The sequence below is a fragment of the Drosophila sechellia genome, chromosome 2R, assembly GCF_004382195.2.
Source record: "Drosophila sechellia strain sech25 chromosome 2R, ASM438219v1, whole genome shotgun sequence".
Lineage (NCBI taxonomy): Eukaryota > Metazoa > Arthropoda > Insecta > Diptera > Drosophilidae > Drosophila > Drosophila sechellia.
Genome location: NC_045950.1, coordinates 19,646,986 through 19,672,349, shown reverse-complemented (window position 1 = coordinate 19,672,349; position 25,364 = coordinate 19,646,986). Strand labels below are relative to the sequence as shown.

At 48.3% G+C, this 25,364-nt stretch overlaps 1 protein-coding gene across 7 annotated transcripts; it reads right to left on the bottom strand.

Moving 5' to 3' along the window:
- Window positions 1-111: 111 nt before the first annotated feature.
- LOC6615750 (high affinity cAMP-specific and IBMX-insensitive 3',5'-cyclic phosphodiesterase 8) lies at window positions 112-22,241 on the bottom strand. 7 transcript variants are annotated; one of them, XM_032714447.1, is made up of 20 exons: window positions 20,543-20,732; window positions 19,722-19,861; window positions 14,472-15,068; window positions 14,324-14,408; window positions 8,341-8,453; window positions 6,138-6,194; window positions 5,862-6,067; window positions 5,613-5,672; window positions 5,484-5,538; window positions 5,264-5,362; window positions 5,008-5,118; window positions 4,765-4,934; window positions 4,486-4,696; window positions 3,325-3,492; window positions 3,170-3,268; window positions 2,858-3,106; window positions 2,574-2,796; window positions 2,352-2,509; window positions 2,023-2,293; window positions 112-1,964 (listed from the first exon to the last, which is right to left on the bottom strand). In XM_032714447.1, exons 3-20 carry the CDS (start codon window positions 14,736-14,738, stop codon window positions 1,822-1,824), a joined length of 2,745 nt encoding a protein of 914 aa, XP_032570338.1. In that variant the 5' UTR covers window positions 14,739-15,068; window positions 19,722-19,861; window positions 20,543-20,732; the 3' UTR covers window positions 112-1,821. The 7 variants fall into 7 exon arrangements, with proteins under 7 accessions (XP_032570338.1, XP_002040121.1, XP_032570339.1 ...); XM_002040085.2 differs by lacking the exons at window positions 19,722-19,861; window positions 20,543-20,732 and adding an exon at window positions 22,219-22,241; XM_032714448.1 differs by having other exon boundaries at window positions 3,325-3,465; window positions 19,722-20,734.
- Window positions 22,242-25,364: the final 3,123 nt, after the last annotated feature.

Here is a 25,364-nt window from a genome sequence, read left to right as displayed (position 1 = left end):
CGTGTAAATTGTTTTCGCCTTTACTAGCAGCTTTTGCTTTATTTATTCAACTTTTGCGCTCTTGTAACTTACGCGATTAATCCAATACATTCAATTTGAAACACACACATATTAACAACATTGAATATGCAAATACATTTATATTCTCCTATCGCTCAGTTTGATTTTTCCGACCTAATGCGATCAGTAGTGATAGTGATACGAACGTGTGGGATAGGAAAATGTGGGCTGGTGGGTGGTCAGTTTTGGTCGGGTGGAGCAGACTGGATGTGGGTGGGGGTTTCCAGCTCAGGAGGTCGACAGAGGGACTTGTATACGTGTATATAACTTCTATCAAAACATTCTGAAGCACGGATTAACACCTGGTAACACATACAAATTACTGTAACTCTGTGAATGAATGCCGATATCGTATGACATATATAAATATATATAATATGCTTCGTAAAAGTTGTATAAATTGTATATACTATATGTATATTGTATATATTATTTTGCTTTTCCATTTCATCTCTTCATTTTAGTTATAACAAGAACGTATTATCAACTCGTATTAATAGATCTGGTTTATATATGTATATGTAATTTGTTCAGTCAATTAGATAAAAAGATTTCAAAAAGGATTTCACTTAATTGGTAAACATTTGCGTTTAGTTTGATTTCTCATACCGTATGCTTAGAAAGCTAAACAACATTAATAGTATTAGTTAGGATAGCTCATCGTTTCGCGTTTTTCTTCAGTTAGGAAAGTAGGTAACTAGATAATTATGTAGTAAAAGGGGCCCCATAGGATTTCATATGTCTCAAGAGTGGATTCGAATTAGTTTGTTTCAGTTTTACTTGTAGTTGTTAGCTAGTTAGCCGGTCAGCTAGTCGCTAGTGATAGTAGTATATATGTATGTATAGTGCTTGCCGCGATCTCGCCCGCATGTGCATATGTATATATGTATAGTCTTCATCTATGCTATGGCCTCGTACTCGTTCCGAACCCGAATCCAAATCCAAATCCGAATCCGATTGCGAACCTGACTTGGACAGCAGTTAAACTATATTTACTTGGCCTCGCAGTATTTAACAGAGATTGTCTTCATGATGGGAGAGAACTACATGCTTGTAACACTTGGGTCGGTAGTACCGCTATACGGTCGCCAAAACCGTTATACTGTTATACATTATACCGTTGCCAGGTACAGTGGAGCGCACGCCATATGATCTGGTCAATAGGTTGTGGGACTTCTTGCCAGCTTGCTAGCTTGCTAGCACAGCATGCTAGTTTGCAAGTCTGCTTTCGTTAGCCTAAACACATACACATTTATATGGGGATGGAGGGACATACACACTCACGCACACACAGACTCACATGGTATATATATTTATATAGAAATAGAAAGTTCGCTTCTTGTGATGCATCATCTTAAACATTTAATTTTGAGTCCAGCCCAATAATTGTTTACTTGTTTGCCTTAGTTAGTTTTGCTTTGCATGATACCGCATTTGTGACACCGCTCAGGGCACCACTTCGTAAGCCAGCCAGCCGCCCACTCCGGGACCCCGCCCCCAGTCCGTTGGTCCGTTCAGAGATAAGTGTGGGGCAGTCCGGGGAGCGGGTGGACTCGGGTGGGCTTCAAGCCGTGATGAGCTGCGACTTCAGTGGGAGGATTAGGCCGAGAGACTGCGGGTCCGGAGTCAGACGTCGCAGGACCTTCGACGCCGTCACTAGAGCACGTCCTCCATCTCGTTCTCGCCAATCGTGGAGGTACCTGGCGCCTGGGCCGGCAGAGGCTTCAGTAGACCCGAGAACAATCTCCGGAAGGCCGTATGCTATTTGGAGTTCGCCATCTTGCCCACCGGTGGCTGCTTGGCCATGATCTCCGCCAGCGTGTTGACGCCCTGCTCGTCGTACTTCTTCCACTGCGAGTAGTTGATCTGCATGTAGGTGATCAGCTGCGGCATGTCGATGAAGCCTGCAAAGGACGTAAGCCATTAGTTACTGCTCTGCAGGATCTGCCCCGTGGAACTCACTCTCCCAGGCGTGCATCATGTCCTGTATGATGTATTCGATGAAGCCGATCTGGCTCTTTGGTATGCTGCAGGTGGCCCGATCGAACATCGGCATCACGATGGGCAGGTGGCGCTGCTTCTCCTCGTCCGTCTGCATGAAGTACTCCTCGGCTATGCGGCGGGCCCACTCGATGCAAAACTGCATCGGCCTGGCGGGATTGCTCACATCGGCCACCTTGATCAGCATGCGACGCATGAGTATGGACGTCTCCTCATCCGTCTGGGGGTTGTGCTGGTGATAGAAAACATTTACTAACTGATTTCCTAAGGTGTTTTATATGGTGACTTACATCACGCGGCTCCTCGCCGCCAAAGACGCTCACGAACTTGGCCAGGTGCTCAAAGTGGCGGGTCATCTCGGTGGCCAGGATCATGTCGATGATGGTGCTGCGGGCCGACTTGTATGTCTCCTTGTCCAGGTTCTTGAAAATGTTGATCTTGTCGTCGCCTGGAAGTATGGGCACACATAACATGAGTTCCAGTGAGTTTAACTGATTTGGGAGGACACTCACCCAGTGTCAGTTTAAAGGTTATTGCCGCGTGATGGTTCTCCAGCACTGTCAGATCATTGTATAGAACGGCCAGGGCGTCGTTGGAGTTGCACAAGAAGGCGGATGAGCGACCAGGATGATCCACGTCGTGGGCGGCGGCGGCGATCAAGGCAGTCGCCTCCTCCATGCGATCCATCACCAGCATATCCTTGTTGGTTAGTTGGGTGATAAATGCGCCAGTGGCCTGTGGTGAAATACGAATGTTGTGAGATTGTTAAGGCAAGGATTAGCTTTGAGCAACGCACCTGCATCACATCCGCGGCATGGGTGCTGTTGTGATATGTGTTGCTCTTGCGGTAGTGGGCTTCAATCACTGCCAACCACGCCTTGCACACGTTTTCATCGATGTTCAGGGTGGCAAAGACGTCGAAGCGACGGAACATCTCCATGCCCAGGTAGAGCAGCGGGTGGTAGTCGGTGATCTCCTCCAATTTGAAAATATCAAAGTCCCAGCTGAGAGATTCGTCAAGTAGTTCCATGATAATGGGGTTGGACTGCAAGACAGTGTACTTTGTACATATGACATATGATAAAAGAACCCTGATCTGACCACTCACCTTCATTTTGGCGGGCACAATGGCGGCAGTTCTCGTGGAGCTGCCAGTGCGTATGATGGAGTCATTCGAGCTGCGGCGCGATGAGTACACGCTGGGACCCTGGAAAAGCCAATTCGAGTTAGATGCATCCCATGGGCAGGAGGGTTTGGACCTACTGTTAGCAGGGCACCGATTAGATCGGTGGCTATGGGATCGTCCGTTCGTATCTCCTTCATCTGCGGACTGTAGAGTCCCTCGCGCTTCAGGAACTCCAAGACCTTGTCTATGAGACGCGCCTCATCGGCCGAACAATTCTCCTGTACTTGTGATAGTAAATTGATTATCTAATGTGCGAGTGCGCAGTGGTTGCGTTTGGTTTGATTTTGTTTCGATTTGATTTTGGTATTTTCGGTTGTGTTTGTTGGTTTTGAGTTTTGTACATTTATTTTTTTGGTTTTTTTTTTATTTTGGTTAGCGACGCACAGCGAGCAATTCGAGCGAGCGAGCGAACGTGCGAACGAACAGTTTGGTACATTATTTGTAATATTTTTTATGAGTTGGTTCATTGTTCGAGTACACAAAACATAAAAGTAAAAAGAGAACATAACAATTAAGAGATAAAAAGAGAATCAATGTAAGAACATGGTGGCTTAGATGTGCTGTTACTGTTGAATTTGGGATTAGTAGGCATTAAGTTGTGACAAATTAGGAGCTCAAATGGGTGAACAGTGGGGCAATGTGGGTTAAAATGACCCATTGTCGGTTCTTTTATGTACGTCAAATACATTTGTATAGCTTGGAGTGTGCTTCCTGCTTGCAAGTCTTTAATTTCAGGCTACACCAGCGAAAAGTCCCTGGTTGGGCGCCATTTGTTACTAAGTTCCCTGGTTGGGCGCCACTTATCACAAAGCTGTGCTTTAAACCCTTTCGATTCGTATGTATGTAGAAGCACGAAACACCGATGGTCAAAGTCAGCACTACTCCAATCCGGTAAATGCATTTGCCTTCGGATTTCAGTGTGTGTCGGTGCCTGTGTCGGGGGTGCGGGTGTGGATGGTCTGTGTGGATGTGCTTGTGCAAATATTGTTGCTAATGTTATTGCTGTCGCTGCTGCAGTTGCTGCTGCTGCTGCCGTTGCTATTGCTGCATATGCTGCGGGGCATGACAGGACACCTGGTCACCAGGACACACACACACAGACGGAGCACGGACGGACAGGGGCACACGGCACACGGCACAGGCACGGACGACAATTTAGCAATTTAGGCAATCCCAAAAGCCCTCCCAAAGTTGCAACGTGCTGCAGCCACAACCCAAGTGCGGAAGCGGAGTCATACTTTAGTGATGGGTGCCTCCAGTGGCAGCGACGTCAGCTTGGCCAAGCTCGTCCTCCGCAGTCCGTCCGAGGCGATGGAGCGGACATCAAAGCTGCAGCGCCGCACCGAGTGCAGGGAGCCCCGAGGCGCCTCTTTGGGCTGCGGCAGCGTGGCTATGAAGTCCATCTGCCCGCCGGGCACATCAAAGTTGAAAATCAGGTGCGTGGGGGCGCTGTTGGTACAAAATTGCCAATTAGACTCGCTCGATAGCGGGGGATCGGCGGACGATTGGTCACTCACCTGCCTATGCAGGCCACCGGCACGACGCGCACGTGCATGGGTATGCCCTCCTGGCTCTTGCGACGCACGGTCAGGATGCCATCGAACTCCTTGATGTTCTTGCACTGCTCGCTGATGGTGGAGAGGTCCGACACAAATATGTCCTCCAGCTGCTTGCTAATGATCTCGTCCTGTTGTCCAACGCGGAAATCTCATTAATGCCGCAATCGCAAACAATCCACCCGCCCACGCAGACCCACTTACCAGCCGCATGTTGAGCAGCCTCTCGGTGGCACGGTTCGCGTACTGAATCCGCAGCAAGTCGTCCGTGATGAGCACCACCTCCTTTAGCCGGTGCAGAGCCGTGTAGAGGGCCTGGGGATGAAGAGGGATTGGGAGTACATACAGAGCGGGTTTACAATTTCATTGGCCTGCAGGACAGCGCTTGCACGCTTCCCTTTAATTGAATTAATTTGCAGAAGCGAATGGCCGAGTGACGGTGGGGCATTAACTAGATTACCTGTTGAGTGGACATGACATTGTGCGGCCGGATGATGGAGTGCAGTATCTGCTTCAGTTCCACACTGCACATGGCCAGGTTGGTCGTCTCCGCTACGCACTGTGAATACACAAGACACAAGGTGGCATTGTAGCATCTGTTTCGGTTTCTGTTGCTGTTGCCGTTGCCGTTTCCCCCGACCAGAGCCCTTCCTCCGATGGGGCAATTAACGGAAACTTACTCTATTAACGCCAGCGTCCAATAGAGCAATTAGCACATCATCCTTTTCGAAGAAACTGCAAAAGTAGTCGGGCGTAAGTCGCAAGTCGTTAGTGGAAATTGGCGCCCAACTACTGAGCACTGAACTCACCTCTTCTTGCAGACTGCAATTATTGTCGTTAAATGGTGGCCGTGTGTGTGACGAATGGTTCTGTGGGGACGGCAGCCACCGAAAAGAGGAGACGCCAAGTTTTATAGCAAAGTGAAAAGTTTATGAAAATGGAAAAGTTTCGAGAAGTTTGGTGGCCAACCCAAGCCCAAGCCCGAGACCAAACTCGACCCGAAACCCATTTCACATCTGGCACTTACTGCCCCAACCACTAGCATTATCACTACCTACCTCGCAATGTGCTCCGCATCCAGGTTCTTGAAAGAGCGCGCATCAATTATGATTAGGTGGTAGCACTGGGCGGTGGCGTACGACTTCTGCAGGGTGTCCAGGGCCTCCTCCTTGGACTTGACCAGCGTGACGTCCAGCTGGTGGCGCTGGCACGCCGCGGTGATCGCCTCGCAGATGCTGTCCGACTTGTGGAAAACCAGGAGGGCCTAAGGGCGGGTCAAAGCCATTGCACTGATTGAATTGCCCCATGTTCAAGGTGGTCCGAGGAGGGCTTACCTTAAGTGGGGGATTCGGTGGTAGCACGGTTGGATACTTCAGGTCCATGAGATTTCGCTGCATCAGGACATGAAAAGAGAAGGGAGGAAACGAGAGTGGGGGTGCTGGTGTCAGAACAGGTGAGACAACGTGTAAAATTTAATATAAATCTGCAGCTCCTCCGGCTTTGCCATCAAAATAAGAGGGCTTAACCCGGCTTCCCATTGCGTATGTACAGACGTATCTGTGTATCTGTATCCCTATACATATATATCTGTATCTACATGTATCCCCCAGCCAGGAGGCTTAAATGATGATAAATTAAAATAAAATTGCTCGCTGCTGATTCTGACTTATGTGTGGCACGCCCGTGCGCTGCAGATTTATAATACGAGCACATTAAATCCGCCGAAGGTGGGCTGGGCTCAGTGTCAATCAGAGGAATGAAAATGTAATCGGAAATGTATCACAACACGGCATAAGACGCGGCTAAGGCGGCAGATTGATGGCCATGCCAATGCCAATGCCAATGCCGAGCGGAAAAGTTGGTCCTGCGAAAGCTGAGTGCTGGAAGCTACCTGGAAAGTGCGGAACTCCTCCTCCTCCGTCGGCGGATTCTTCTTGCCAGCCACCAGGAGGTGGAGTTTCGGCACCCTGGGCAATCGGCGCTCGTACAGACTGTGTGCCTTGCGCTCCAGGCAGATGACCTTGCGCCGAAGGACCACCGAGTCCTCATGGTCGTGGTCCGGTGTCAGGGGCTCCTCCTCTGCACGACTCCTTTCCCCCTTCTGGTCTGTGCTCCCGTCGAAGCTCAGATTGTTCAAGCGGAGGGCCGGGACGTCCAGGCTGCGTATGGCCTCGACTATTTCCGGCTGCAGTGCATTGCGCCCTCCTCCGACTCCTCCTCCTCCTCCTCCGCCGAAGGACACGCTCAGCGGCCTTGTGTTGCGGCGCAGGGGGGTCATTATGTCACGACTTTCGGCCTCCACATTCGCCTCGTATTCCAGCTCCATTTCCTCGGGCGTTTTACTCGAATTCCGTCCCACAAATGGCAGGGAAATGGTCACTGGACCTGGAGTGCCATGCAGAGGCCGCGGCGGAGGCGGAGACGTGGCCGCCGAAATCGTTTCCACTTTCATTTCCGGGCAGGAACCCTCGCTCTTTGGCCGAAGGCCTCCGTTGGTCGTCACTGCCGTTGAATTCGAGTCCAATTCCAAACCCAAATCCAAATCCAAATGAGCAGCGCTTATCAGCCGGCTGCGAATGCTATCGTCATCTGGCAGCGGTCTTGGTCTTTCATTACGGTTATCTCCACTCCGATCGGATATAGCCGCGATGGCTATGGCATACGGCTCCGTATCAGAGTCCGGCTCGTTCGACGGATTCTCTCGGCCGGCCGACGAAGAGGAGGACTTCGCGGAGGACTTGCGGCGAAAGACTTTGCTGAATTTTGGCAAGCAGTTGCGCATTCTGCTAATTATAAACCAACACTCGACCACGACCACTGGCCACTCGCAGAGAGTGGGGCGAAGCAATGCGTAGCGCAATAACAATGACAGCGACGAAACAATTACACTCGCCACTTGAGGTCCAATGTCTTAGATCAATAACAAGTTGTTTGCATAAGCTCCGCGAACATACGAATGGGAACAGAAACGCGGCGCGTCGCGAGTGGCATTTCCAACTTTTCCACGCCGTCCTCTAATGCGACAATCTCGATCTCAGTCTCTATCTAGATCGGTATCTGTATCTGTATCAGTATCTGTATTTGTATCTCTATCTGCGGCTGTCTGTATCTCGATCGGTGATTCAATGCGGAATCAGTTCTGAATAATTCACAGGTTTCGTGGTCGAAAGTAAGCGACTTCGCGACGCTCAAACGCCGAACTGAAACGGAATGAACTGAGTCGCGTCGATCGGGGTATAATCTCTTTCTTTGCCTTTTGATTTCCCACCTTCAATGTTAATTGATTTGATTTCTCTGGTAGCGTATTGTTTATAGGCAAGCCACACACACACGCCGCGCGTCACTGGTGTGGGTGAGCGGCTATTTAAAGCGGAATGTAAACCGAAAAGCGCAACGCTCTCCGCTCGGCCCGCTGCCATATAAACTGTGTTGCCCGTGATAAGATACCTTATCAAAAGACGTAACAGCCATGTGGCTCAGATCGCTCGACCACCCACCACCCCACTGAATGGTCACAGTATGAATTGGCAGACTCACCTGGTAGACGTCCATCGGCTCATCTTCCGGGGTGAGGGCGAGGGCTAGTGATGACTTGCGGTGACCTGGACGGCTGTTCCCGCCGGATGAACTGGTGCCCGATGTGCCTGTGCCTGCGTTTGTGGGAAATCGGAAGAAGAGGGGAAAAGCGTTAGGAGGCGAGGAAAATTCCCTGAAAAGTATGCTACGTTTCCGAGCGTTTCGGGGCTGGCAATCGCTGCATACTTGGGGGCTGTCGACAGCACGACCACAATCACAATGAATGGTCACCACACACAAACATACTCACTCACTCACACTCACACACACACACATAAGCAACCACTCAGTTACCAACACTTTGACAGGGACACGCACGCACATTAATTCCTCTTGTTGCACGTTTTATTTAATTATAAACGTTGGCATTTCAGAAACACTTTATAAACGGGCACACGCACGAGTGTGTGTGTGTGTGTGAGTGCCGGCGAAAGGGTACAAAGGTCCTTGGGGGCGGTGCTCGAGCCTGGGCTTTCTATCTGTCAACCGAACGGGGGATCCCCCGAGGAACTAAGCCGCACAAATTGTATTTCACTTAATGAGAAACAGGTCGGGCCTTCAACAACCCACTTTATGCTGCTTTATGCTGCGGCGAGCAAACTAAACAAGAATCCTGCGAAAAGGATGCCATGAGGACATGAGGCTGCCTCGGCGAAGCAGAAGAAAAATAAACTTGCAATCCAATTGATCGACCTGTTCAACCTTCAATAATTCCCAGCGCATTAAAGTTTGTGTACATATTTAAGTAGGGAATTTCAATCCATATTGGAGCTTTGGAGCCCGGCATACCTTCGCAGGCATTCTGCAGGCAAAGTTGCCTGGCCAAAGTTTGGGGGAAATTAAAATTCTGCGGCTTCTCGCAAGTTATGTATGCTTAGGCCCAAACAATTTTTAAGACCCCAAATGATTGACCAAACAAACTTTCTGTGTAACGAAATTTGTTCGTGGCTTTTGTGCGGATTCCCTGCAAGCAAATTAAAGTTATCAACAAGGCATTTGGGTCTTGTTCTGGGGGCTTTTCGAGTTGATAAGGAGTATCCACATTGCAGGCTGCTTTCTTGTTAAGTATGCATTATTTAAATTATTTACAATACTTGTGTTGCGACATTTTAAAGCTTATATTGCCAATTGAAGCCTTCAGTACACACAATACCCAGTCATTCACTTGCGAGATTATTTTTGGTGAACGTAATTATTAAAAAGGAATTTTCTGCTAAGCACTCATTTTGCAACTAAGCTACGTTTAGTGGATTGTGCTTTAATTAATTATGTTTCCTCCTCTACTCTATTTAATTTTCACTAATCCAAATTTGCTCTGCGGACTGAGCACTCGTCTTTTCAATGTTTTCCACCTCTTGAATGCATAATTTTCATGCAGTTGCTTCTGGGGAATGCGATCATAACTTTTCACATAATACTCCGTTGCCTAAAGTTTTAAATTTCTGCACAAGCTGGTGGCAATTCGCCTAGCTGGCAACATTTACTAAGGATGAAAAGTTGATGAAGAAACTTTCATGCTGATTTTTAATTGCCAAGACCCCTTGGCAGGAGGGCACCATCATCATCATTTCGGGCAGCCCAAGTCACTCCCCAGTGGACACGCATGTTGACCGCATCATCAAACTCCACTTTGACCCCAGCAGAGTGGAGGCGGCGGCGGAGGAACCTTACCCACATTCAGCTCGGACTCGGAGGCCGGACGCGTTAATGAATCTCTGCCTGGTGTCGTGGTCGTGGGTGTGGCCGTGGCTGTCGTCGGATCCACGGCTGGAGATGGGCACTGTCTGGCCCCCAGGGCCATTCCCATTCCCACGCCCACTGCCCCGCAGTTGCAAGTGCCGGCGATGGGCAGGGGAATGGTAACGGGAACGGGCAGCGGCAGTGGCATGGAACCCTCCTGGCTCACATGGGCACTGGTGATGGTGGTGGTGGTCGTGGTCGTCGCCGATCCAGCCAAATTCGGCTGGCTGGAAATTATCATTGTTTGTGCTGTTGTGCTCGTCGTTATTTATTTATTCCTCGCTTGGCACTACTGCTTTTCTTGGTGTTTTGCAAATGAAGTCACACAAATTCGCATTACTTTCGTGGCATTATGCTAATTGTCATTTATGTGCAACAGTTTGTTTATCTGGCTGCGGCATTGATTTCACACAATTAGTGCGTAATGATAAACTGCCCCACATGCACACCACTACATACGCACAGCCCAGCAGATACGGCGCACGGCACAGCACAGCGCTCTTAATATAAATAGCCGCCGGAATGGGGCATAAACAAAAACTAGCCGGGGAAAGTACGGAAAGTGGGGAGTACGGTTCTCTGTGCCCAGTACATACGCATACCTATAGCTATAGCTGTACCCATACCCATGCCCATGCCCGTACCCACGAGCGGACGGGATCCGTGGGGACAGTATGTTTGCCCTTATTCAAATGGGTCGGGTGTATCTTATCGTTGGTGTTATTTTTCGGAGCAGCCGGGGAGTAAAGTGGAGCGGAATGGGGGTGGTGGTGTAATCTAAGCGAAAATCGATAAATTGTTTAGATAAAAGGCGGCCAGCAGCCGCTGACGTCTCTGAATTTCGGGAGCACCTCAAAAACTGGACCCAGCTCCACGTAGTGCGTACTTGGTGCTCTAAGTTACTTACTGCCCGGGCTCGCACTCCTAATCATAGTACAGAGTACAGGGTCACACACAGAGCGGCGGGAATCGCGGGCGCATCTACTTTTTCCGCCCGAGAGCAACACTACTTTTTCACTTCCACACGCGATCGAGTGGCGAAATTGCGGGGGATAAACCCTGAATCAAACTGGCGCAGCTACCAAAAAATATGGAAAATGGAATTAAACGCGAGCCGGACTGGGCGAAACGTCCGTTCTAATCCGGTATGAAGAACTGTTTGCCAGATGATAATTCTCGCACGGATTTTCAAACTGCCAGAGGCAGTGGACTGCGAGCACCGACTGCGACTGCGATGATGGCGCTGGCGACTGCGATGGCGACGGCGATGGCGATGGTGACTGCGAATGTGCGCTGCGGCAAAAGCTAACGGTCTGTTGGCAATCCGTGAGATACTTTTGGGTGCGCTTATAAGGCGCTTAGCGTTATAAAGGCAGGTGCAATGCCATCGCAACCAGAAGCACTGGCGAATTCAACTCAAATTCTATGAGCGGATTAGCAGGGGCTCCCGATCAGTCCCGCTGGCCGAATCGCATTGGGCCCTCGGTTTCGGGGCCTTTTGCGCCTTGGGCCGTTGTCATGGCGACCAATTAATTTGTGATAAGATAATATCAGGCAAGTTTGCTCATAGTATTCAGATGTTTAGGCTGTGTGCGTCGAGATACGGCACAGGTTCGGATACAGGTACTCTTGCCCAGATGCAGATACCAAAACGGCCAGATACAGATACAGTTACAGATAGGCCGCAACGCGTGCACAATCTACATCTGGGGGCTAAACTGGCTGGTTGGCTGGATGGCTGGATGGCCGAGTGGCCCTGGGTCGAAGTCGGTATCGAATCGGGCAGCCGGGCCTATCTGGGCCGATCTTCTTAACTCAGCGATAGCCGCCTGCTGGACTACTGGACATATGGCCGCAAGAGGAGCGGATATGGTAATGGGAAACCCATATTGATAGGGAGTACTCTCTATTCGGGGCGGTAATCTAATCGACCTGCTATACCTTCACGTGGCGGCTAAACTATACGTAATTTGTGTAAGACCTGCGAGAATCGCAAAAGTCGCGGTGACTACGACTACGCGGGCGTCATCGCTCAATTTCCCATTTTATGGGGAACGCTGATAAACTGCAGAACTTTGACGCGTGGGATTAGCCGCCTATAATGAATCGAGTAGCGTCGAGTCGACGTTCGTTCGGTTTGTTTTCTTTGGCTGTGATTGATGTTTTGGCGCCATTCCGTGTGCGATCCATTGTTTACGGGGGCTCGGGTTCGGAATCGGACTCGCACTGAGATGCGTATTCGGATTCCAATTCGGATTCAGATTCAGATTCAGATTCAGATTCAGAAAGAGAAGTGCGAGTTCGTCGTACTGCGATGACGATCTCGCTCTCCTTCTGTTCTTATACGGCTGCTGTGCGCGACTGGCAGAAAACCAGATATTGTCATGTGAATTTTTGCATATTAATTGAGGCCTTTTCACAGGGCGTTATTCGGGCAACCTACACCCATCAATGGGTCAAAAATGGGGCTCTGGATTGGGGGAGGTTCGAGGCTGGAGGCTGAATCTGCGTAGCTGGCTATCTGCGTATGTGGTGGTCTCCGACCAAGTCTATCCAGAGATCGCTACTCGCTACACTTGCTGTTTCTGCCGCGGTTGTTGGCACACTTAGTTGTGAAGTTTGTTTTGATTTTTAACACTTTTTTTATATTCGTGCGCGGCTATGCACACTTTTGTTGTATTTTAGAGCACGCTAAGCTGTTTTTTTCCACCTCGGCCGAATGCAGCCAACGAATTTCAGCGCGTACATGATTTTCAGTCGGCTCTATGCGTTTTTAATTGCAATCGCTTTGGATCGACGACTGGTTGGCCCTGGGTTATATGTTATATATGTTGTGCGCCGTAGCCACGACTTGGCCAAATTCAAGCGACTCCAGCTGCATTAGATGGCGATTCGTGGCGACCAGTTTGCAGCTGGCAGTCTCTTCTTCTATTTATTTGGCACTTGCATCAAGCGCCTTACTTCTGCACTGGCTATATAGCCGCCGATTCCGATTCTATATGGCACGGGCACTGCGATTCACATATGTATGTTGCGGCGACGTCGACTGCAACTGCGTCCGAGCAACCATCGCGGCGAAAGAATCTACAGCAACTGACTCCGCAACTGGGGAGCAGCTGTTGCGGCCACTCGGAAAGAGCGAGCTTTGCTTTGACAATCGAAGCTCGCTCTCCGGCTCTCCGATTCTCCCACCCCAATCCCGATCCCGATCCGTTTGCTGAGCACGATCAAGTTTCACCGATGCTCACGCGCTCTCTGGGCACGGCACGGAGAGAGAGAGAGAGAGAGAGTGAGAGTGGGGCGGAGAGCGGGAATCTGTTAATTGGACGGCGACACAAAACAGCTGCGCTTTGGATCCCCGACAAGCGCCAGCTGACTCTTACGAGTCAGGCATCGAGTTACCTGGATGAGCTGTTAGCTTGCACAGCACTTCTGATACCCTACATTTGAACTTAAAGCACATGCCATGATAAAGTCATGTTAGTCCTAATTTTGCATACAAATTAGAGGTCAAAGAGAACACTAATACCAAATATTTACTAATCAATCTTAATCCACTTATATCTAGCATTAGTTATGACAGCCACTTGAGTAGATTGGAGCATCGTAAATCATCAGAAAATCTGAAGAAAAGGAAACGTGCAACTGCTTCTGAGATTCCCATTGATAAGCACTACTACGAGTACTATCAAACTGCAGAGCGGAACCTCTTGACGGTGGAGTAGGCTCACTTCAGATTAGAAGAATCAGAACCAGAAGCAGAAGCCCAAGCTGATTTCCTCAATCGCAGCCCTTATCTACTTTGATAGCCTCTCTATTGAGTGTTGAAGGTAAACGACTCCTCGCATTAGAGGGTATTACGGAGGGAAATGATGCTGCCAAGGTATCATATATCAAAAAACACGCAGAGAAATGATATCAAAGCGCTCTAATGATTTGAGACTAATTGTTGCAAGCGTTGAGGTGTTTTATCGATTTTACAAAAGTGCAACCTAACCCATCGAAGACTTCAGTGGATCATCCAAGGAATTTTCAAATTGCCATGATTAAATTATTCAACCTTTTAAAAATTCTTCTCAAACTATTTCTGTTCCCTTCTTGAGAACCAAGGCGGCGGATTATTTCGGCGCATGAAAGGATGTTGCCCCTTCCATATCAGCTTACCACTATGGGCAGCTCTTAGCGTTAGTTAGTCTCTACTTACTTCCAGTGGCCCGTCGCACCACGCTGTGTGTGAAGTTGCCCAGGGCGGCCACCGTCACAATCGAGTCCTTTTTGCCGGTGCTCAGCTGGTGGAAGACAAGAAGTGAACACCGGGAGTACGGGGGCTCTGGCCGAGCGCATTGGGTTACCTTTTCGTAGTCGGCCTCGCTCTTGGTCTGCAGCGGATTGAGGAGCACCTGGCCGCACAGGTTGTCTCCGGCCGTGCTGCCGTTCCCGTCGCTGGGGGGCTGCAAGGTCACGCCCCCACAGCTGCAGCGGCGCAGGCGGCTGCGCCGGAGCTTGATGCAGAAGAGGCGGCTCTCGTCCTTTTCAGAGGCGTCCAGCGGCAGGGATCCTCGTTCGCCGGTCTGACCAGCGGAAGGGGCGGGGGGCAGAGTACTCGGAGAACAGCCCATGGCTAAGAAGTCCTGCTTCTGATCCTGGCCTGGCTGATTGCGTTGCGGTTACTATGCTAAATTGCTCTTGGTTGCCTTGTGATTTCGGTTTTGCAGTGAGTTCCGGTTCCGTATCCGGATTTGGCCTTTGCGGGATTGCACGGCTTACTCCTTCGTCCTGGGCAGTGCGGCTGCCTTCTTGTGGTTGCTGCTGCTCTGGTTCGATGCTTTCGATTCTGGACGATGTCGTTGTTGCTGGCGATAACATAATTGAAACATTTTTGGGCTGCGGTCTGCTGCTGATTGATTGACTGATGGCCAGCGGAGATACTGGTCACATGATCCGGAAAACTGCAAGAGGGAAGAGCGAAGTGGGTGTTGGTTAATTGGAATACCAGGCGAGTGCAATGGGCTTGTTCACAGATTTGCATGTTAGATTGAATTGCTTTCGTAAGTCCGCTAAAGGTCTTAAATCCATTAAAAAGGCAATCAAGCAAACAAGACATTTTATATAACTTTATTACCCGCTGTTTCCTAGCTAATTAGTTTTCTGTTTAAATATTAAACAGCCCGTCTTAAATATAAACAATATAATGGAAGGCTCTAAAATAACCGTGTTTATGTAAACCTTGCACTTCAACTTGAGCGTATTAAGCCCTAAAAAGCGCCTCATTAATGGAACCTCCTTTTCTGTAACTAGATTTGTCAGCTATCCCCCCAATCCCTAACTTTTATATATTCAGCTGCCTAGTGCGCACTGACCTACATTAACATTGGACCTTCCCGTTCCTCTTTTTTGATAATCCCCAGCTTAATTAGTTAAACTAGTTTAATTGACATTGATAAGCCAGAGTGATAAATGCGCGCTGCAGTGCATATCTGGTATTTTAACTCGATTACGAAAGCCAGTTCGTGTCGCAGTTTCATTGAAACTCTCATCGAATATGGGCAGAGCACCCGCACAATTGTCAAAAACTCTTGGCGATTGTTATAAATTCATAAAAGCCCAAATATTGGCAATGATTATTGGAGCCAAGGCGAGAAAAATACGAAAATAAAACGAAGAAAATAATAAAACAGGGGCCCTTGAACGTGACCAGCTCGCTGCATATGAAAAATGCCCAGTCGGAGCTATATTTGCGTTTTCCATTCGCCAACGACTCCTGTCTGCCATATTAAGTTCGCGTCCCGAAAAGTTGACGAAACCTGATAGTCTGAACCCTCGGAGGCACGTATCAAGCAATTGACTTGTGGGGATTTGTGGGTGTCATATATAATACAGCGCCGGGTACATATCTCTGACATCGGTGGGAATGGGGATGGGGGGATGGGAATGGGGTTGTGGATGGGGATGTCGATGTCGATGTCGCCCTGTTGTTCCCATTCCGGCTGTCAGTCGGCTTTATCTTGGGGCAAATAGAAAAACCCTATGTCGCTGGCTCGTGTCTGCTAGCCAATTTTAAATATTTAGATAAAACCCCCAACGAAAGCGAAAGAAGCAAATCAACTGATACGGAGTTGGGAGTACGGAGCACGGAGCACGGGAACCCAGCGAGCCCAGTTCAGATTAGTCACCAAAAGTCGTACCCACTTCAAGTGGCAATTGGAGCCCTACGCCTCGACAGATCAAGTCTGCGAGTGAAATGTCTTATGTCGCTTCTCTGGGGCAGGAAAAACAATTCGAAGGGGACTCGCCGGGAAAAGATAGTCCTTATCCCCGGCGACGTTGATTGACTTGCTAAAGCGAAAGGCTGTCTTTCATCTGCATTCGTACATAAACACATTCACATCCATAAGGACACTTGTTGTCGTCCCACTGTCTGAATCCGTTTGCATTGTTGGGGCCAAAGACAAAAGGCGTCACAACAGAAGACACCAACAGGAAGACAGGCGAGGGGAGGAAGAGGAACGGCAACATGAGTACAGAGAGAGATATATCACTAAAATTGGTCATCTATTTGGAATTTTTAATGTAAGAGAAAATGTTGCTTTGCATTTTAAATGATTAAATGATTTCATGCCAAACTCAGGCCCTTTAATCTAGGTGCAGTGTGACCTTGCTCTCAAAGTAAGGTCCAAATTAGTTTGCCAGCTAAGGTCACGCCTATCTTGAGCTAAGTTGCTCCTACATTTTTCTCCGTGCAGCATCCGATGCCGCTCCAAGCAAACTCATCCACATTTCTAGCAATGTGTAAACTACAATAGAGATGTCGAGAATCAGCTCCGCGTACACATCAGTCTATGGTTTGTTTGTTGATTTAAACAAATTATTTTTAGCCCGACCATATTAAAATGAACAAGTAATGGCTTTCGCCGTACACTCAGGCTCATTTAGGTTTTCAAATAAATAACGAACGCCGTGAACGTAGCATAATTTGTTTACCTCCGCCCCGGGACGAGTGGGGCTTGGCATTGCTCAGCCGCCCCGTTGCCAGGCTGTGCCTTGCTGTGCACTTTATCGGGGCCTCGAGCTCCTGTGCGGCGGCGCCTCTCGGTATGCAACTAAAAGCTCGAGTGCCAAGGAGTGCCAAATTCTATTAGCGGTCCCCGACGTCGACGGCAGCGTCAACTCATTAGATGCAGCCAGTCACGGATGCTTGGCCCCAGCTCGGAGCTATTAGTATGCAGGTGCTTGTGGGCACTCGGATAATAGCATCATCAGGACGCCTGTGTGCGAGTGCGAGAGCCCCTAATAGAATTTCCTACTGATTACCGATATGTACTCAAGAACGTAGGTATTTGGCAGCCGAAGCCGGGCCATATACGAAAAAGCTGGCCGAGACCAAAAAAGATGATGAACATGGAGCATGGCGCACTCGCACTCGCATTCGGATTCGCATTCGGATTCGCATTCTGGCGAATTTGTATCTAATAGTTTTTGCACGCTGATACTTTGCAGCTGCGGATCGCTTGGCTTCGGCTTTCTGTTTACATCGCATGCACACACGGATCCGAATCGGAATTGGATTTGGAATCCGATCGACAACTATGTGTATCCAAGTGCCGAATAATGTATCGGCCACTCGATGTGTGCACTTGACGCGACTCGACTCGAGATCCATTACAAGTGCCTAATTTGACTCGAAGTCAGGTGTTGAAATGGAGTATTTAAGTTTACGGCCTGCCATATTTCAAGACACTTTTCTCAAATTAACGACTAGAAAAACAGTTAGGAGTTAATTACGCAATGCGACAACGAGAAATACAATCTTGACTCTTAAATTGTTTTTTTTGTAGGTTGAGTGTACCTGCTATATATAAATTGATCACGAACTATAATTCTGCGTAATCCCTGAAGCTCCAATCGAAAAAGTTCTGAAAAACCAATTAAAAAGTGTGGCAACGAAGAAAACGTGTTGCAAATATGGATCTCCCCGCCCAAAGGGGCAGTCCATATACAATTTGATGGCCCATTATTATCTCGTATGTGTCCTCCAATGATGGAAAACCTTGAGGGTGGTCTCTCGACGAATTTCATGTACAGAACGTGCGTCACAAGTGTCAGATATGTATGTAGCTACATGGCCATGGCATCCTCGAGATTCGTTGGCGATCGCGGACCTTGGGGCTTCACAATGGAACAGCTACTAATCGCTTACAGGCGGAATGTTTGGACCGCCACTAATTAATAACGAACATGAAAGAACACTCCGAGATGCACGCGTGTGTGTGTGGAGGACCTATATGTATCTGCGACTGCTTACAATGTCTATGGGGACTGAATTTGCATTTCAAATGCCGATCTCAAGTGAGATATAACAAAATGGAGGAATGGGAGAGCAGGGAATAAGTGTCGCAACCTGGAAGATTAGACAGGGACGGCGTGCTCGTAAGCGAACGAGAGGGCGCTATGCCGGAGATGATTGCCCCAGTTGACAATGCAAATGCAAATGCAATGCACAGATACACAGATACACAGATGCACAGATGCATAGATGCAGATACAATGAAATGGCACATTGAGCATAAAGTTGGACGAACTGCAGACACCATGGCACTTTGGGTTTACGGCTGACTGAAGTGGGGGATGGGAGTGGAGGTGGAAGTGGGAGTGCATTGCATAACCCCAGTCATAGTAAACAGTCGAGCGGCGGGCGGATGGAATGTGGAGCCCCTCTGGAAACTCCCAATCAGTATGCACGCGAGCAGCCCGGATTTATTTGCTGTTAACAATAGCTGCGAAAGCACCTCGCCAACGCCACAACAATAACAATCCATTTTAATAAACAGTTAAAATCGGGATTTATTAAGCCAGCCAACTGATTGGGCGACAGCCTATCGCATAGATAGTGAAAACGTACTGAAACCGCACACACACCCATGCTCATAATCATGCTCATATCGTTGGGAGCCATTAGATAATCGACGAAATGGGCCAGTCCACGCGGGATGTGGCCGAAATAGAGACTAAATAGAAGCCACTGCCACATTTTTGGCCAGCGGCGCAATGCGAAATGCAAAATGCAAAACACGAATGGCGAAATGCGAACGCAGTTTGCAAACTTATCGCCGCCTGTTTATAAGTACGGAATGATATTTTTCCCATTGTTTATGACCAGTATGGGCATCATTGCTCACCAATTTCAAGCGCTTTTTATGTGCCTGCGTCGCGCCTATAAGAAGTCACTCGGCGGCGGCGGCGGTCAGGTGGGCTAGTTAAACTGAAAACTGCGACGCCAGTTGCATGAAAATATTCGCTTTTATTCGCTTCATTCCATTTCATTTCGTTTCGTTTCATTCGATTTTACGATCTTTTTCGAGGACGAACGGCGTACGTTGCCACCGCCGCCAAGGTGGCTCTGTATAGCCACAGCTTTGGCTCGTGTTTCTTAAGGATACATGTGCTCCTTGGGAGCTGGTCAACCAACGAAGCCACCCACCCAGCGATTCGTATCTGCCTGGCAGAGGAGGGCCGCAAATTGGGCGAATCGCAGCCCAAAATGTAGTAGTGTGTAGTATGTCCAACCCCGCCGTACATATACAATACATTATCTGTTGACGTACCGAAACCAAAAATTTGTCGTTCAGCTGGTAGTTGTTGCTTGGCCGCCTGTTGCTTGTGGTATTTTATGCACATAGGCGGGCGGGCGTAGCTGTGCGCCGCTTCTTATACTTATTTTAATATTTATATCAGACTCTAGACTCTAGATATAAATTAAACAAATACACATGAGCACAGAGTGGGCAGAGTGGGCAGGGTGGTCAGGAGTACGCACACACACACACACGCACTCTCATAATAAATATTGCCGCACACACACGAGGACTTCTTCGCAATAACAAAACATTTCGCTGCTCTTTCTTCCACAAATTAGAATTTATTTTAATGCGCGGGGGTCACGTTCATAGAACGGATGTTGTTGCTGTTGCTGCTGCCGTTGACGCACAAGATATTGCAAAATATGTATGTATACACATAGCTAACTACATACACTCGTATCCACACGGCGAGTTGTAAGCTGCAAACTCAAATTCAATGCATTAAAAATAATAACAATGGCGCGGTCACGACAGTAGTAGGAGCTATTGCGGCTATGGCAGCGGCAGCACTAGCGCCGATAACGCTCCTACCGCCAACGTATCTGTATCTGAGAGATACAATTGGCTCACATTTACTGCCAACACTCAATCTGAACGGCACACACGCACCCCCGATATATGGCACACAGCACAGCACACACCACACACACACACACACTCGCTACATGTATATTGATCACAAATCGGGAATATGATTGTCGATTATTGCGGCCACGGAGATAACCGAATTTTCGGCGGTCAGCGGGTGGTGCAACGTGTGCTCTTGGGTGGTATACTACTCCTACAGAATTCAGAACTCTGCTCGGGGCGGCCGGCGGCGAATGGAGTGGAGAGTGGAGAGTGGAACGCCCAAGATTTCGATTCACGAGATTCAGCCGCGATCCGCGTCGCGATCCGCAATCCGCCGTCCGCTGTCCGCTATTCACGATCTCCGATCGACGACGGTTGCTTGTCAAAGCAAAACGTCAAACTGATTTCTCGCTCAGCGATACGCTACGATACGAAATTCAGCAGAAACAGAAGCAGAAGCAGAAACAATGGCAATGGCAGGCCAGAAGAACGCGAACACACAGAAGAATCGCGGGGAAGAAAACTAAAACTAAAACAATCTCTGAGATACAAATTCGTGCGAGTGCCAGTACGAGTTCGAATCCGAATCCGAATGCGAGTCCGAATGCCGAATGCGAGCGACGAGCGACGATCGCGAGTATCTGTATCTGCACTTGGCTCCGAAAGAATCTGAAGTAGCTACACAGGCGAAGAATCGCGGAGAGAGCCGGTGAGCGCGGAGCGCGAAGAGCTTTAAGAAAAGCTTTGCTTGTAAAGTAATAACTGTATGATTAGCCGCTGTTATTAAGTTTAACTTTGAGAGAGTAAACAAGTTAGTACTCTTATAACTTAACAGTGGGGAAAACTGTGTTAACTGAGTTAACTACAGCAACAAATGTATCTTGAAGTCAAAATAAGCTTTCAGATGTCTTAAAAGGATATATTATTTAAACATTATTCAGAAATTCTTTTAAAAGAAAGTGAATAATATACGGCGCACATGGAAAGAACTTTGCTTAACTCATTTGTATATTAGTAATGTTCTATATCACACACTAAGTAAAAAATAAAAGATAACTTCGTTTTGTTTTCGCATTGATTGAGGACTTACTCATCAAGTAACAACACTGCAAGCTAGGGAGCTACACTCTGCGAATCCGAATCTTTTAATGACTGAAATTAAAACATAATTAAGCCTCGAACAATTGTCCGCAGAACATTGCGGATTACGACTGACTGGACTAAAATAATAATAACGGAAGCCAATGAATCATTTATGGCATCGTACTATAAGGTGACCCAAATAAATCGCGAACCTGTGAGTCACTACTCCACTACTTTTCGCTCGCAGCCAGCAAATATGGGATATGGGAGGTGGGATTTTCCAGCTGAAGAGCTGCCATCCAGGAGCTGCCCAGGCAAATTGACAGGACGAAGGATCGCAGTTGTGGCCGTTACATTAACGGCTTTTCCTTCGTTCGCCGAGCCCCCGGCAAGTGCTTACACTCCAGATGGAGTCTGCACGCAACCAGAATCCAGCTTTATAGAGATTGAGCCCCCGGCAAAGGCACACCAACACACCAACACACAAACACAAACGCACACACACACACGTAGCGAGCGCACGTACACATGAGCACTTCTTGATGAGCTTATATGAGCAATGGGATTTTTGCTGCCTGTTTTTGTTCTTTGGGTAATTGTAATTGCATTTGTGTTTGACCAGGCCAAGTGCCTCTATCGGTCGACTGCAGACACCACTATCAATTAGCCTGGAACCACAAAAAGGATGAGGGCTTGGGCGCCACAAGCCGTCGGCCACCATTATTTGTTCTTAAATTGGAGCCATTTCATGGCACTTCTCTGGCCGGAATGTACACAGCTTTAAGTTGAATGTGGGGTATTGGTTTACCTGCCCAACAGAGCCTAGGATTAGAGGCCACCTTCCCGGAAAACACTGCAACTGTGCGACGACCTCCGTTCACTCCAGTTCGGTGGACAGTTTGTGGGTTAAAGCACAAATCACAATTGCGGATTGGGGATTGCGGATAGCGGACCGATAAAAAATCAACGTGCATTCACTGCCGAAATGTTTTCCCACTGGAAAAGCGTGCTGGCCGCGATTGTGATTGCGGTTCAGCTTCTGGCTTTAACCGATGCCCGATGGCACTAGATAGACACGATGTGGGCCAAAGCTAAAGCTAAAGCCAAAGCCAAAGGCGGTTGCTTTGGCCAGAAAGCGGGACGAAATCGCTGTGTCCGTGTGCCAGTGCGTGTGGCTGTGTGTGTGTATCTATATCTACATATACGGCTGTGGTGTGCGCGGTGCGAGCTGCGTGTATCTATCAATTCTGCCGAAACCGAACTAAAAACTCTCAAGTGTGCCAAATGGTACATAAGTCGAGTGCCGCTCGTCACGCATCTTCGTGCCTCCAGCCGAGCGTTTTTGTTGAGCAGCAGCGGAGCAGCTGAGGCTGAGCAAATATGTTGCGCACGGATACAGATACAGATACATATACAGATACAGCTACAGATGCGGATACGGATAGGAGCACGGATACAGGCACGAGCACAGATACAGATACAACACGCTTGTTGCATGCCCGCCAAATGTTGAGATACCAAAAGCTCCGCCGATAAGGATGGCATCCGAATCGGAGTCCGCATCGAGGGGGATGAAACGGTCATCGGCAGCGGCATCACCTGGCCTGCCCGGAAAAGTAGGCAACAAATCGCGCCAGCGCGCAAGCGTATCTGCGTATCTGCAGGAGCAGCTTTCATGCTCCGCAACATGCCGCTAAAAACAACTGTTGCGTGTGGCACACTGCCACTGGTACTAAAAAGCCACACAATCCTTGTATTAAACACATTATACACATGTTTGTCTGGAGCCAAAGGGAACCCCTGGGAGGACCAACCCCCACCCACCCTTCGACCAGCTGCCGCTTCGGGTAATTTTACATTTATTTTTAAAGCTTAGTTTGTATTGGTAAATAATAGAGGTTACTTCCCGCTCGACACCAAAAAGGCCAAGCCGTCGTACTTTATGTACAGTACATGCCTCATGCGCACAGTGGCGGTCAGGAAAATAGGAGTCGTGTGCATCTAGCGAAACTTTTAAGTTAATTTTTGGGCTCTAATACTATTTCACTAGGCAAATACTAGGTAGTTGGAATACTTGATTGCTGATTAAAGTTTTTATTATTAACTTGGCTGAAAAGCAATAATAGTGTCTAATTCAATAGGGTTTATTGAAGAGACTACTAACTCCACCGCATCTGTACTTCGCTCGGGGGATGCGATGTATCTCGCTCGCTGGAAGCTGGCAGCACATTATATAAAATTTATAAATACTTTTAAGCGCGGCCTGTCTAGGTGCGTTTGTGCGTCTGGGTGATTCGATTTGGCCTGGCTTAGGGGTCCATAGGTCGATTGGCTGCCGACTTTATTACTGTATTATTGGCCTTTAATTTGAGCCTGAGCGGCAGAATTCTCGTGCGCACACAGAAATGAATTTCCCGCGCGTCGGCGACGACTTCCTTCCATTCCATTCTAGTCGGCTAATTTCTGTAATGTTTTCCATTCTTTCCTTTGTGAGGAAGGCAGCAAATAAAATATATAAAAAAATGCCCGGGCCGGAATACAAACGATTTATGAGCGGCAGGACGAACCGCGGACCTTGGTCCTGATTAGTTGGGCAATTTGAGAGCATTCAACACGTGACCCGCTCCCTTTGAATAATTTATTTTTGATTTTTTTCGCAATTTATTGTGGCTGGTGAACCCAGGGGTTTAAAGGCATTTATTTTAGTTAATGTGCCACACTGGAAAACCAATTATGCGAAGCTGGTTCCTAGGTTTTGGTCAAGGAAGACCACAAATATGTGCTGCCTAATTGGAAACCCAATGCCGAGTGCAACGCAAATGCATCCCGAATGCAGGCCCTATTGGAATTATTGAAATTCCACACCAAATCAACTCAATTAGGGCCGGTGGATGCGAGTTGCCAGTACCAGGAAATTGAAGCCCAACAATCGCCTGTGCTGCTTCTTTTGTCCTCGGCCAGGACTTTAGTTGGGGATTAAGTTTTCAAAGATATTTAATTCAATCTGCCCAAATTAAGTCCCTGGGGCAAATATTCATTTACTTAGCAATGCCTGCCAGTGCAGAAATCCAAACAAACAGGGAGTGTTTGCTCATGGAATCATCTTTAAGAAGAGACAATAGAAGTTCCGTAGGCAAGGAAAATAATTTTAATTTGGACCTTGAAACTGTTGTGAATTTAAAGCGGAAATGTATCCTTTTAATGTGAGAAGCCTTGGGCCCTCCTAGCTAAAGTTTCGAGTTTTAAAGACCAGGAAGTTGAGCCGACAAAGCAACATTTCGCAGCTTTGGCGGTTTACGGCCAAGGTCCTAAACGCACTTGCCACTTATCAAGGTCCTTTTGGCCAGGCTGCGTCCGTCGTACGCAAGTCATTAGGCTGATGGGTCCGGTTGGCATCGCTCTCCGAGCGCTGGGAGCCCTCTGCCCGGCCACCACCTCCAACCAACCACATTATGCATTAATGTAGTTAGCACTCGATCTCACCTGGGCAGGAATACGGCCGAGGATGGTGGGCAGGACGAGGTGGACTAAGACTAAGCGGACTAAGCGCAGCGTTTGGCCCTCGGGGTGCGAACAATTTCACGCATCCATTGTTTCCAACAACATTTGCTTTTCATCACTTTGTTTGGTGTGCATTTTGCGGGCCGGGCTGCGCCATCAGTGATGATAATCTACGGCCCCTTCTGTGTGTTTATGACTTCTTCACCATGTCGAAATTGGAGGGGCTTGGGCTCAAAACAAAACAAAACGAAAGGAATATGTTTTCCTTTTATAACGCGGGGAAAGCCAAATATTATGTCTTTGGGTTCCAGTGCTTCTCTCGTCGCTGTTTGCCCGGGCACTTAACCCAGGACCAGGACATGGTGCATCCATGTGCCAACAACCAAGTGCGTTAATTAGCCAGGGGCCAGTGTGTTTTATGGCCGAGATAGATTCGAATGCGCATTGAACTAA

What these genes read in the sequence shown, in the direction of transcription:
- LOC6615750 (XM_032714445.1), bottom strand. Translation starts at nt 7,585, where the DNA reads ATGCGCAACTGCTTGCCAAAATTCAGCAAAGTCTTTCGCCGCAAGTCC. An exon ending in ATTGCAGTCTGCAAGAAGAG is followed by an intron (nt 5,539 to 5,612) that starts GTGAGTTCAGTG and finishes CTACTTTTGCAG; the next exon opens with TTTCTTCGAAAAGGATGATG. An exon ending in TGGAGGCACCCATCACTAAA is followed by an intron (nt 3,493 to 4,485) that starts GTATGACTCCGC and finishes CTCGCACATTAG; the next exon opens with ATAATCAATTTACTATCACA.